This window comes from Corythoichthys intestinalis, chromosome 6 (assembly GCF_030265065.1).
Source record: "Corythoichthys intestinalis isolate RoL2023-P3 chromosome 6, ASM3026506v1, whole genome shotgun sequence".
In the NCBI taxonomy this organism is placed as follows: Eukaryota; Metazoa; Chordata; class Actinopteri; order Syngnathiformes; family Syngnathidae; genus Corythoichthys; species Corythoichthys intestinalis.
In genome coordinates this window covers 39,507,501-39,521,238 of record NC_080400.1, presented here as the reverse complement: position 1 = coordinate 39,521,238, position 13,738 = coordinate 39,507,501, and the positions used below count along the sequence as shown (strand labels likewise).

Genomic DNA, 13,738 nt, shown 5'->3' with positions numbered 1-13,738 from the left:
CAGCAACTGCAGGTGTTTCAAGCCAAGTTTCTCAATTTTTAGTGTCTCAAAATTATAACATGACAATTGTATGCCCAGACAATTGGGTTTATAGGACACCAAACAATCTCGAGATCCAGGCACATTTACCAGTACTTTGTATTGCACAGTCAATAAGAAATACAACCCCAAAAATGGTTTGCATACAACTAGTCAGGATCTTACAAAGATTTACAACTTTAGATGCTATATTTGTTTTTATTTTTTTTTTTATTTTATAGTATTTGCAGTATGCGAGTTGTTCATATCTCGACTGCGTCTGGCTTGTATTCCAAATGAGAAAAATCATTTGCAAGTCATTTTCAAGATTTTGTGTTCACTTACGTTTTTTTATTTCATCACAGAATAATCCATATTTAAATATAACACTTGTGTTTTATCAAATTTTCCTAGATCATTGTTAAAATTAAAGATACACGATAATATCGGTCGCCGATAATTATTGGCCGATAATGGCAATTATGCCGTCACACAGATAATCCAGATAATAAAAAAATTCAACCGATAATGCAATCCGATAATTATATACTTGATTTAGCCTCCAAATGTGCACAACCGAAGAATTCAGCACGCCGCCTCCTCAACCCCTCCCCTCTCTGAAGCCCCTGAGGGAGGAGGGGTTGAGGAGGCGGAGTTACACGACAAGAAATAGTTAAATATTATGGCGGCTGTTACTAAAAAAGCCGACGCTCTCGCCATCTGCGAAACATGTACCGCAGAAGTTCCACGAGGCCGAAAGAAAGCGTCCTCATTCAAAACCACTAACCCAGCATTTTTGGAACAAATACGAGGCTGCTGCTAGCGGGAATGCTAAAGCTATTGTAAACACTAAGTTAAACTACGGGGCTTGTGACAATACAGAGTCGGGTTGTTTGGGAAAGCAGCCCAAGGCGGGTGGTAAACTCGCATCTAAGGCTAAACACCGGCACGACTGGAGACCGATAGTCGGCAAGTAGCCGTCTTCCGACGGAGCCCGCCGCACTGGCCAGTCCGGCAGGCCGCCGCCACCGCGCCGTTGGCGGGGCGGGCAGAGCCCGGTTCCCCGGCTTCAGGACCTCCGGCGAACACCCCGGTTTCTCGAGCGTTCCCTCACGCCGTTTGAGCAGAGCCAGGCCCCGAATACGCCGCGGCAAACCGGCCGGTGCGGGCGGATTATCCGGTACGAACGTAGCCGCCGCCGAGACGAAACACGATTTTTTTCTACCAAAATGACCCGAGAGCCAAAGCCCTGGATAAAAAAATAATGCAGTTTATACGACCACCATTCTTCATGAAAAACATGCCAATCACATTTTCACCACGTACATTTGGAAAAGTGATGTCCAGTAAGCAAGCTTATCATGACGGCACAGTGGTTAGATGATAATTTAAACATGGAGAAAACGAAGTCAGCCAGTCAATAATGCATTCAGTATGTAAAATGACGAGCGGTCAGATGACTTTGTAACGCTGCCTTTATTTTCGGCTAAACAAAACTCAGGCACAAAACAACATGCAAGGAGATGCGAGCGCCAACTCCATCCAAATAGAACTGCCGTGTATCAGTTTAGCTGCTGTAAAGCAAATGTCGTGAGTGCCACAAATGTAAACAAAGCGCTGCAGAATGGGTTCATGACATCTCGCTCTTTTGAGTTAATCATTTTCACAGTGTGCAACAAAGCATATAACATTAGCAAACACTTTTCAAATTAATTTAACTTATTTGTCTGCTCAATTACAGTCACAGTAGATAATCAAAACTTACTGGCACTTATTAACACTTATCAATTTAAATATGCACATTCCTGTTGTAATGAAATAACAATAATATTCTGTAGCCACAAATATTATTCAAAATCTTTTCTCCTTCCAAGTTTTTTTTTTTTTTTTTAGGATTAAGTATAATAATGTATTGCTTAAAAAAAGGCTGTTAAGATTATTTTCAGCTAGCTATTTTTCTTCCAAGAAATCTGAGCGAAATACACTTGAAGCGCTGGCAGATAATTTCACTTATTTCCAATAGATTTACACTTTAAACTGACTAGTTTTAAGGAAGTGTGTTTTGCAGTGTATTAATGTTACATATGTTAGGAATGGCTTACTTTTAAAGGCATTTTTGTGCAACTTAGGTATTTACTCTGTAAGTAATTGTTGCCAAAAGTTTACCATTACACAATGTCAGACAATCTGTCATTATTTTGATGTTGGAATTGACGACTTGTTCATATTTTATGTTGAAAGAAAGAGCAATAAATTATATTTTTGCACAGTAATATTTTCTTTTGTGTATACTTTAAAATTTTACATAAATCTTTTAATAGAATTATCGGCTTGACATTATCGGTTATCGGTTGGAATGAGGAGGAAATTATCGGTTATCGGCATCGGTTGAAAAATGTATTATCGTGCATCACTAGTTAAAATGAATCTAAACTAAATTACTCATTTTCAGTACTTAGATTTCATTGCACTTTGCACAGATTAAAACCAGATAGGACAAAGCAGCCTTCGAACATAACCTACTGTCCTCTCTGTTTGACAGTAGGCACAGTGCAAACTTCTGTTAGAGAAAGTAAAAGCAACAACAGTCAATGAAATAATTTGAAACTGATGAAAGTGGAATTTGCCACTCTTCTGAGGAGGCTTTGTAAGCCCTAATCTAAATCCTAAGCCTCTGATCAAGTATCTGAAACATGCATTATTGTGTGTATGTGTGTGTGTTTAACATTGTGCTGATGACAGTAAATGTCCCTATTCCAACTGGGCTGTACAACAAAACAGTCAGCCAAGTCAGCACGACTTTTCAAAGCAACGTGACTTTTGAACCCTCGCTCTGTCCTCCAAAACAGCAACTAGCCAATAAGAAGTCAGAAACCTCCCTCTGTACTATCACACTGGACGTAAATGTATATATACATCCTCACTCGCTTTCTCAGTATTTATTTAAAGAGCCATCCATTACAAGCTGCTTGTGTGAAAGTAAGTTCTCACTGTATAACCTGGAATAGATAGAGGGATGGGACTGATGTTTTCGGTGTGTGAATCTTCTTTCTGATTCTTGAGGGAACAGATGGAACATTAACATAAAGTGCAGCAGGGTGTGATTAATTTATTCTTTCAATTGAGCGGCTCACTGAGAATGTATAACTGACAAAAAATTGATCTCAGTTTTGCTCATCTTTTACATTAAATGTTTTACATTTGTTAGATTTTCAGTGAATAGATTTCTAACACAGAAAAAATTCTGCTGATAAAACTTGATGACAGTAATCTGTTAGATCGTTGTGTTGATTTAATTGAATATTACATTGCTGTGTCAAATTATAGTGTGATTTACTGTATTTAGATTTTAGGAGTAAAAGTGGACACTGTACACTGCATGTTTAATGTGTGTTTCATCCTGTTTCTATGTAGATCTGGCAATGTCTCACTCTGGTGCTCAAGGCAGCATTGGCAGTCACTCTGCCATGGGCCTGCGAAGTCATAAGGTACGAGTATGCATGCAGATGAGTGAATGAGCAGCCATACTATTTAGAATTTCCATCATAACAAAACTATTGTGCTTCGCCACAGATTCACCTCTATGAATTTGAAAACTTCCAAGGCCGTAAAATTGAGCTGTTTGCAGAGTGCCGTAATCTGAGTGACAAGGGGCTGGAGAAAATCGGCTCCATCCGTGTAGAGAATGGACCGTAAGTCATGAGTAGTAGAGTACCATAAATCAGTCTGGTGGAAGAATCACAATCACAATTAGATTCAGTATGTAATATGTGTGTGGGTCTTTTTTGTGTATCATGGCAGCTGGGTGGGCTTTGAGCAGCAGAACTTGACTGGTGAGATGTTCATGCTGGAGAAGGGAGAATACCCTAGATGGGACACCTGGTCCAACAGCTACAGGTGTGACCGTCTAATGTCAGTCAGGCCAGTCAAAATGGTAAGTTCAGTGTTATAGATATTCAATGTCAGTTTAGTGCAAGGGGGAGTGACAATCCAACAATGATTGTGTCTGAGGCTGATCTATAAGACTTCTGATTGCAGCCAAGAGAAAGGCTTCACGATATGCAAGGTTTTAAGCATCATTTTAACATTCTAAAATCATTTAAATCTTGAATCAAACGGAAAATATGATGATGATTTTCTTAGACTTGAAGAATTTTTTTCCAACTGTGGGGTGGGAGGGATGTACATGTTACCATTCGACTAATTCCAATCAGACATAATGTGTACATTACGTTGAAATGTAAATATTATAAAAGAAGTCTAAGGCTAGGTTCAGACCACAGGTATTAAAGCACGAATCCGATTTGTCGTGTTTTTCCGACTCGAGTGAGGCATTACCTTGAAGGTCTGAACGTGACAAGTCGTATAGAAGTGGACCATTTAAAATCCGATATGGGTCACTTTAATATGTGGTTTGAATCCGATCTGGGTCACATTTTTCCAGAATGTGGCAACGAACTGTCAAGTCTCCCGAATCGGAATTCATGCAGCAATTACGTCAGCAAAAAGTGAGAGCAGCAGGCAAGATGGCAGCGATGTAGCTGTGCATTAGCGTTAGCGCCTAGCTTGAACTCGGCTTTCTCGCAGTAGACGGGCTTGATCACTGTCATAAAAAACTAAAATGAAGAAAAGTATAAGCCTGATGATGCTTGGATTTCTTTCTGTGAACCAAATGAGCATTATTTCAGTATTGCTTACATGGCCGAGTCGGGGCAAACTGGCACACACACATTAGGCTTAAGTGTGTGCATCATGCATGCACGGCGCGATCATGCGTTCTATCAGTTCATATAAACGTTGAATACAAGACTAAACGGGGATTATTAATGTCTGTTATTTTTGTCCTTTTTTTGGAAAACAAAACATGATCCTCCTAGAATGACGTGGAGCCAACGTGTGTAGTCGTTTTTGATGCGCCTGTGCATGCGGGTCAGCTTGCTCAGCGCATCTTGGACTGCGAATTAGTGCACATGCGTAATACTTGAATGGGCTCAATGAATGGCCACGCCAAAGAAAAAGATATGACAACAAATTGGAATTCTGCATTAAGACCTGCGGTACGAACCTAGCCTTAGTGACAACACAAATTACTATCTGTTAAGTGTAATTTGTATATACATAAGGAAAAAATAGGCAATTTTATTCACCCAAGTGAAATACCAGTCAAAATTAACTGGTGGGGATTATCCATTTGGTACCTATAGTAGCATTACACAGAATGGTAAACAAAAATGATTTATTCATTTGTAGGACCCCCAGGACCACAAAATTTGCCTATATGAATGCACAAACTTTGAGGGCCGCAAGATGGAAGTGAGTGATGAGGATATTCCAAGCCTGTGGTCATATGGCTTCCAGGACCGCGTCGCTAGCATTCAGGTCACTGGTGCAACGTAAGTGTTAACTCTGTATAGCATTTGGAAGTATGTGGTGAGTATAGCTACTGTATGTATCATATTTATGGTCCATGCCTTCTTCTTTAAAGGTGGGTGGCTTACCAATACCCTGGCTACCGTGGTTACCAGTATATCATGGAAACGGGTTCTTTTAAGCACTGGAATGAGTGGGGGGCCCACCAACCCCAAATTCAGTCCATCCGTAGAGTGAAAGACATGCAGACACACCGTAGAGGCTGCTTCGAGATGAACTCTGAAAGCCGCTCAAGCTACTAGGCCAACAGGTCACGCTTAAGGGCAAGTAACCTGCAAAATCTTCACCGACCGCTTTCAATGCACAAAGAACATTGCTTCTGAATATTGTTACTCATTTTGTCAGCATTATCTGGGAGCAAATAAGGCTTTCAAAGTTGCTGTACTATTGGTAAAATGTAGTAAGTAGCAATGTTCTCTGTTTCCAGACCTCATATGATCGTAGGATTTATCATGTTTCCTTGATAGTTAGCAGTTTGTGTTTTAAAATTGTTTTGGTGCTATTTCAACCCTTATATTTCATTTACTGTATATCCACCCGTGTGTTTCCAGAGGAACAGTGCCAACCAGTCTGCATAAAAAAAGCTTCCCATAGTATAAAGTTAGATTATTATTCCAACAACTGAATGATCCCATATAATGTATTACCATGGACAGCTCTCACATACGAACATGCAGCCATGCATATCTTCTCAGAACAGCACACAGGACCTCTAGTGGCTCTCCAGGAGTGTACCTTTTTCAGACATTATTATCTTTTAGCTGGTCCATTTGAGCACCTCTAGGTTCCCATCAAGAATAACTATTACATTATTACATTCTCAGGGATGCTGGAATCTGGAACTTTCCAATGGAAACAAATACAAACTAATAAAGTACATACTTTGTCAGACTGTCAAAGTTTTATTCCACATTTTTTTAGCTCTCCTATTTCAACAAAGTGTCATGCCTTTTTTTTTTTTTTTTTTTTTTAAACTATATTCGCCGGATTATAATTATTCTTTGAAATAGTCATATTTTGATAAATATCACCAGGCGTTAGAAATGTTAATAGTAGCATCAAACACAATTTTGCCACTCATCATGTAGTTATGCTTTACTTCGGAGGCCCATAATGACTCTGAACCCATATAAATCACTGATCGCCACATATACCTATACTTACACACAACAGATTAAACTAGGCCTGCAAGCAGGACTGAACGGGCCCTTGCAGTTTGCCGCAACTCGGACATCATGCAACTAGGACAGCACGCAGCTCAGGGTGGTGGCAGATCATCCCCCTCTCGTTATCTCGATAGACACTTACATATGCTTGAAACTCGCCTCTTTATTTGTGTGGAGCCTCTTTTGTGTTGTGGGCATGGCTGACAGAAATGTTTTTGTATACCGTGAGAGGAGAAATACATTCACACACCCAGTTGAAAAATGGGCCAATTCGACCAATTGTGCCAAATTTCATGGCTCTATAAGCTGCCTCAGTCTCAGAAGAAATCGACTTCCTTTTAATGGAGTGTATAGGGTCGTTATGACAACAGTGGCGTGTAAAGGGTTGTTATGACAACAGACAGACATTTGTGGACATGAAATGTAATATTACAAAAAGGTCTTGTATTTACACTGACCAATCTGAAAGGAACTGGACATGTATAAGTAAAATGAGTGACTTTCTGTTGTCACTAGTTGGTGCTGTAGGGTTGATGCGAATGACCCGTACAGGACCCTTCGGGGTACTACTATAATCAAGCACGGGAAATTTGGTGCAGATATGTTGTATATCTGCCAGGTCATTACTGTTCAAAATGTATGGTGAGATAAAATGGCAACGGTCATTGTCACTTTCCTGTTTGGACCCTTCTGCTTCAACGAAACCTCAATATTTTTCATAAGGCACCTGAACACATGTCTTAAGACTCCCCTGATGCAGGTTTGAGGTAAACCGACTTTTTTTTTCCCCTTGGAAAAGGAGCCTGTCTAGAAAAAAACGGGCGTTTCCTGTTTCCAGCTGGGGGGCGCCAGGCCTGATGGGTAATATTTCAATGCAGTCGTGTTCAGGCTGAGATACCTCTCATACATGCCTGATCTGAAAAAGACTGAAGGTTGTATCAGCCAGTTATTAGTCATTTACTGAATTTGGCGTGTTGCCAAAAAAGGGCAGACTTTGGCACTCCGCCTGGGTCAAGCCCATTATTGAAAACTCACCATTTCGATCTCATATGCCTCATGAACAATCTCACCAAATTTGAGGAGGATCCAACTAACTCCCTCAGCGCCAATGTCAAATGTACACCGTGTAAATCGACCAAAATTGCGTATTTTTTCACATTCAAACCAAAATACACGGGTCTCGGCTATGGGTCTATAGGACTTTTTGGTGCCGTTTTGCACAAGGTATCGACTCCCTAATTTGTATCATTCTATGATGAAAAAACACCTAATAGGAGAGGCCTTTTTGAAAAATTCAAGGGAGCGATGTAGAGCCATTTTGTTACGGTTTATCGCAAGGTCGCAAACTTATCGAAATGTACACCAGTCTGCATGTATGTACAAATTTGGGGGAATTTTTCAAGCATGTTAAGGCCTCCAAATTTCCTATTTTCATTTGCCCTGAAAAAAGAAAAATAATAATCCTTTGCATTAAAATAGGGCTCTCGCACTACTTGGTGCTTGGGCCGTAATAATAGTCCCGTGCATTACAGTTAGGGCTCTCACACTACTTGGTGCTCAGGCAAAGTGTGCCAAATTTCGTGGCTCATGATAACTGGTCTTGAAATCAGAGGCCAGTTAAAACATGTTGTTCAAAAATTATTCAAGGTGTTTCAGTAACGACGAATATGTGACTTCTTTTTTTATGTATTTTACCAACATTCATAAAACATGATTTGTTTTCCTCCGAGAGAGAGAGAGAGAGAGAGAGAGAGAGAGAGAGAGAGAGAGAGAGAGAGAGAGAGAGAGAGAGAGAGAGAGAGAGAGAGAGAGAGAGAGAGAGAGAGAGAGAGAGAGAGAGAGAGAGAGAGAGAGAGAGAGAGAGAGAGAGAGAGAGAGAGATGGGGACTATGTCTAAAATGGTCCGCAGAGTGACGATGAGCAGACGAGTGCAGACTGTCAGGCGTGCTCGGCACTCGTTTAAAGCCGCAGGATTTGGATTAGCCTGTGTTAGAGCCGATGAGCGAGTGAAGGAGGGAGGGATGAAGGGAGGGAGCTAAGGGCTGATTTTGATCTTTTACCGGATCGAGAGGAGAAGAAGGGGAGGTGCAAGGCACGGAGAATGGGCTATTTTGGACCCGGGCACTGAGCCTGCTTCCTGCGTGGTGTATTAGGCAGTCTTCGACGCAAACAAATCGCCTCCCGCGGCTACCGTCAACACGACGGCGACGACGACGACGCCGACAGCTTCTTCCAATTTCTGTCAGCAAAGCCCCAGTTCCCGCCAGCCTGTTCCACGCTCAAGTGCTCCTCGCTGGACATGAAAGTGCAGCAAGGCTGCAACTCGTCAGACATGGGCATCCCCGTCACCACCGAGGAAGAACTGCGCAGAAACAGCGTCATCACGCCAGAAGATGTGCTTGGTTTACAAAAGATTACCAAGAGTGAGTATCCCGGTCCCTTCGGAACCTGTACGTTTAAATGGCATCGCGAGGTGTGCGATTAAATCCTCCCTGCTTCAGATTAGGGTTGCCCATCTGCTTTTGTGCCTTCTGTGTCACTTTGTATTGCTTATCCTGCTACACGATATTTGCATTCAACGAGGTCTTCAGGAACGTGATGCACCATGGACAGCGACACCAAAACTCTCCATTCACTCAAAAACAAATGCAACCAGTCAGCCCATATAGTGCAACATATTGTGCATGCATGCTGATTCTAACAGAATTAGCTTTTAAAAGTAAGTGTTTAAAAAGCAAAGTATTGTATTCAAGTTAGACAAACCTGTTTAATGTAACAGCTGGATAAATATGTAACACACTGGTTGAAGAGAAGAGGCAAAGTGGTTTAAATAAAAATTGGACGTTTGGCTACTCTTACAGTAAGAAAGAAAAAAAAGGCAAGTCTGATCTGCATGGAAAACACAATAAAAGCTAGACTAAAATAAATCTGCATTGGAGGCATGTAAGACTTATGAAATTCACTTCACTGCCACACAATATTGACATGTTTAAATGAGTGTTTTATTATAAAACCACTAGTACTACTTCTACTACTACTAATAATAATAACAATGCAATTTTGTTATCCATCCATCAATGTTCTATGCTACCTATCCTCACTTGGGTTGCAGGCGAAGTTCAGCCAATTCCAGCTGACTTTTGGGCGAGACACAGGGTACACCCGGGATTGGTCGTCAGCCAATCGGAGTGTGCAAAGACAGAAACAACCATCCATGCTCACATTCACATCTAAAGATAATTTAAAGTCTTACGATGTGACAGGAAGGCCAGTTTCCGGATTCCAACCCCTAACTTCAGAAATGTGACATGCAAAACCACACAGGCACTCCACTGCTCCCACTTTATTTGATCTCATTTATTTTTTTCCAACAAACAGAAGTAAAGACAGAACTAAATTGGAAAACTGGATTTTGATGTTATATCATACTGTATATAATCACCAGCATTATTATGCTCCCCATGAAATAAAAGGTACATCATTGGACAGTAATGTAAAATACTAGCAATAAAATATTTGAACTCGTTGCAATTTTCTGCACCTTGTTTAGATGCTACTATAATTTAAAAAATTGTATTTTATTATTGATCATAAAATTTGAGTCAATTTGACAACAGAGGCCCTCTTGTGGCTGTTCTTAGGTACAGTATTAACAATGAACAGTACTGTATTGATAAAAAATTACATATTTTTTTAAAGTGATGTTCTGTAAAGTTCTTGAAAGAAATAATGCAACAAAGAGTTTTCACATTTCCAACATGACTGCAGCCACAAGCGGGCCTCTGTTTTCTTGCTGCCAACCACCTTAACTAATGTCCACTGGGTAAAACAGATAAAGCCATTTAATGGTCTATTAACATTCAAACGTGCTTCAGCAAATTGCAGTCCTATTACGTAATTGACTTCATAATGCCCAATTAAGGTATTTTATCCATCAGAAAATATATCAAAGGCTAAATTTGGAATGAAATGATGCCCAGAAACGCCATAGAACCGGGGACATTGCCTCAGTGGAGAAGCTATATCAGGGCTGCATCAGTGAGATAATACCTAAATCAGCCGTGATGGTGCACTAATCTCCACTCACCACTGACAACACGTAATCTGGATTATGTACAGAGGACGGAAACGCCATATTATGAACCAACATGACACACAACAGCTAATTAATGATCCCACAACCAAATTGTATTATGTAAATGCACCACATTTCCTCATATGTGCAGATAATGCTAGATAATATTAGAAGTAAAATGTCAATTTATCTCTTTCTTGGTGAGGCAAAATGTCTGTTATTTGTTTGTTTTTATTTTGTAATCCCCTATCTAGTTTAGTTTAGTTATACAAATTTGTCCATTTTTTGCGTTGTAGTGCTCTGCCTCGTGCTCTTTTTTTCTGAACTCCACCAACCCCAATAGTTTTAAATGCTTTCCTGTGGAAGTACTGTATGTAGTGATAAAGACATTCCTTTTTCAGGAGCCTAAATGTAGGTGTTTATTTGAGGTACTCTGTTTGCAAGTTGCCAATAATTCTTTCTCCTTTAAAAATAGGTGCTCTTATTTTGCTGTACACGTAAGAGCACAATTCAGTCATTCAATTTGTGCCACAAGAGACAGAAAAGTGGTACCTGATATCAGTGAACCAGTGACTGCCTAAACCAGCAGAGAAACAAGCTTGTCTTTTCGGGACAGCCCAGAGGCAGCCAGTCATGATGCGATTACTGAGACACAATACAGGCAGCCAAGCACAGGCAGAAAAGCACCACTGAGTAGGAAAAAAATTAAAATCATCTTTTTTTTTACCAAGTTACAACACAGCAAAAATTAGTGTGGAAAACACAGTAGAATGTTTTTTGTTGTTTGTCCAATGACTTTTCTTATACTTTCATTCCTTTTTGTCTTTTTTTGCCATTAACTCTTATGACAATGGACCTCATTCACAGGATAATTGATTCCAGCACATTAGTGAGAGATCAGTCAGTGTTGAGGGTTAGGGTGAACGGATGGTACAGTGGGGCGAATAGTATTTAGTCAACCACTAATTGTGCATTTCTCCCACTTGAAAATATTAGAGAGGTCTGTAATTGTCAACATGGGTAAACCTCAACCATGAGAGACATAATGTGAAAAAAAAAAAAACAGAAAATGTAATTGTTGATTTTTAAAGAATTTATTTGCAAATTAGGGTAAAAAATAAGTGTTTTGTCAATACCAAAAGTTCAGCTCAGTACTTTGTTATGTACCCTTTGTTGGCAATAACGGACGCCAAATGTTTTCTGTAACTCTTCACAAGCTTTTCACACACTATTGCTGGTATTTTGGCCCATTCCTACATGCAGATCTCCTCTAGAGCAATGATGTTTTGGGGCTGTCGTTGGGCAACACGGACTTTCAACTCCCTCCAGAGATTTTCTATGGGGTTGAGATCTGGAGACTGGCTAGGCCATTCCAGGACCTTGAAATGCTTCTTACGAAGCCACTCCTTTGTTGCCCTGGCTGTGTGTTTAGGATCATTGTCATGCTGAAAGACCCAGCCACGTCTCATTTTCAATGCCCTTGCTGATGGAAGGAGATTTTAACTCAAAATCTTTCGATACATGGCCCCATTCATTCTTTTCTTTACATAGATCAGTCGTCCTGGTCCCTTTGCAGAAAACAGCCCCAAAGCATGATGTTTCCACCCACATGCTTCACAGTGGGTATGGTGTTCTTCGGATGCAATTCAGTATTCTTTCTCCTCCAAACACGAGAACCTGTGTTTCTACCAAAAAGTTCTATTTTGGTTTCATCTGACCGTAACACATTCTCGCAGTCCTCTTCTGGATCATCCAAATGCTCTCTAGCGAACCGCAGACGGGCCTGGACGTGTACTTTCTTCAGCAGGGGGACACGTCTGGCAGTGCAGGATTTGAGTCCCTGGCGGCGCATTGTGTTACTGATAGTAGCCTTTGTTACTGTGGTCCAAGCTCTCTGTAGGTCATTCACTATGCCCCCCCTGTGGGTCTGGGATTTTTGCTCACCGTTCTTGTTATCATTTTGACGCCACGGGGTGAGATCTTGCATGGAGCCCCAGATCGAGGGAGATTATCAGTGGTCTTGTATGTCTTCCATTTTCTAATAATTGCTCCCACAGTTTTACCTATTGCAGATTCAGTCTTCCCAGCCTGGTACAGATCTACAATTTTTACTCTGGTGTCCTTTGACAGCTCTTTTGTCTTGGCCATAGTGGAGTTTGGAGTGCGACTGACTGAGTTTGTGGACAGGTGTCTTTTATACCGATAGTGAGTTACAACAGGTGCCATTAATACAGGTAACGAGCGGAACCTCGTTCGACCTCGTTAGACCTCGTTAGAAAAAGTTAGACCTCTTTGACAGCCAGAAGTCTTGCTTGTTTACAGGTGACCAAATACTTATTTTCCACTCTAATTTGGAAATAAATTCTTTAAAAATCAAACAATGTGATTTTCTGTTTCTTTTTTCCCACATTCTGTCACTCATGTTTGAGGTTTACCCATGTTGACAATTACAGGCCTCTCTAATCTTTTCAAGTAGGAGAACTTGCACAAGTGGTGGTTGACTAAATACTTATTTGCCCCACTGTATCTCTGAACCTGTCGTATGACTTTTCTCTTGGATTCCAGTAGCCCAATATTGAGTTGCCTGTGACAGTGATTTCATGTAGTTGAAGCAGAGTCGGAGTTGCTACTGTAGATCACTTGACCGTGTGAATATTCTTCTAAAAACTTTCTCTCATTTGAACTAAAGTTCTTTCCTAAAGTAATTGGCACTTCAAAGTGATTGTCAGCCCTACTTTTACATCCTATTTTTTTTCTCCTTGTCACATTTGTTCTTCACAGATGTACCATTGCCTTTTAAATTCCGTTTATTCTGCGAGGTTGCTCCCTCTCAAACCTTGTTCTGTCCAACTTAAATTCCGTCATACTACAAACATTACCATAGGGATTATATTAAACCTTCCTGTTGCACAGCAAAATGATGTGATTCAGCAACAGGACAATTATAAAAATAATAATTTGGGAAGTTTTTATACTTATAATACAGCCCCCCAGGCCCCAACGCAATGTCCTTTTAAAACCATAACAATAAGCTATAACATTGGGACAA

General features: G+C 40.5%; 2 protein-coding genes across 3 annotated transcripts in view; both read left to right on the top strand.

Annotated features, from left to right (window-relative positions):
• The first annotated feature begins 2,968 nt into the window (after positions 1 to 2,968).
• crybb1l3 (crystallin, beta B1, like 3) lies at positions 2,969 to 6,298 on the top strand. Its single transcript, XM_057838975.1, has 6 exons — positions 2,969 to 2,997; positions 3,433 to 3,506; positions 3,592 to 3,710; positions 3,820 to 3,952; positions 5,269 to 5,411; positions 5,504 to 6,298. Exons 2-6 carry the CDS (start codon positions 3,441 to 3,443, stop codon positions 5,688 to 5,690), a joined length of 648 nt encoding a protein of 215 aa, XP_057694958.1. The 5' UTR covers positions 2,969 to 2,997; positions 3,433 to 3,440; the 3' UTR covers positions 5,691 to 6,298.
• A 2,272-nt stretch (positions 6,299 to 8,570) lies between these two features.
• unc119a (unc-119 homolog a (C. elegans)) overlaps positions 8,571 to 13,738 on the top strand; it is a 29,174-nt gene continuing 24,006 nt past the window's right edge. The window contains exon 1 of one of the 2 annotated variants that reach the window (XM_057838976.1): positions 8,571 to 9,037. In XM_057838976.1, coding sequence (XP_057694959.1) covers positions 8,914 to 9,037 — 124 coding nt within the window. In that variant the 5' untranslated portion in view covers positions 8,571 to 8,913. The remainder of the gene's footprint in view (positions 9,038 to 13,738) is intronic. The other variant, XM_057838977.1, reaches the window with a different exon arrangement.

What these genes read in the sequence shown, in the direction of transcription:
- crybb1l3 (XM_057838975.1), top strand. Translation starts at nt 3,441, where the DNA reads ATGTCTCACTCTGGTGCTCAAGGCAGCATTGGCAGTCACTCTGCCATG. An exon ending in TGGGCCTGCGAAGTCATAAG is followed by an intron (nt 3,507 to 3,591) that starts GTACGAGTATGC and finishes GCTTCGCCACAG; the next exon opens with ATTCACCTCTATGAATTTGA. An exon ending in CAGTCAGGCCAGTCAAAATG is followed by an intron (nt 3,953 to 5,268) that starts GTAAGTTCAGTG and finishes ATTCATTTGTAG; the next exon opens with GACCCCCAGGACCACAAAAT.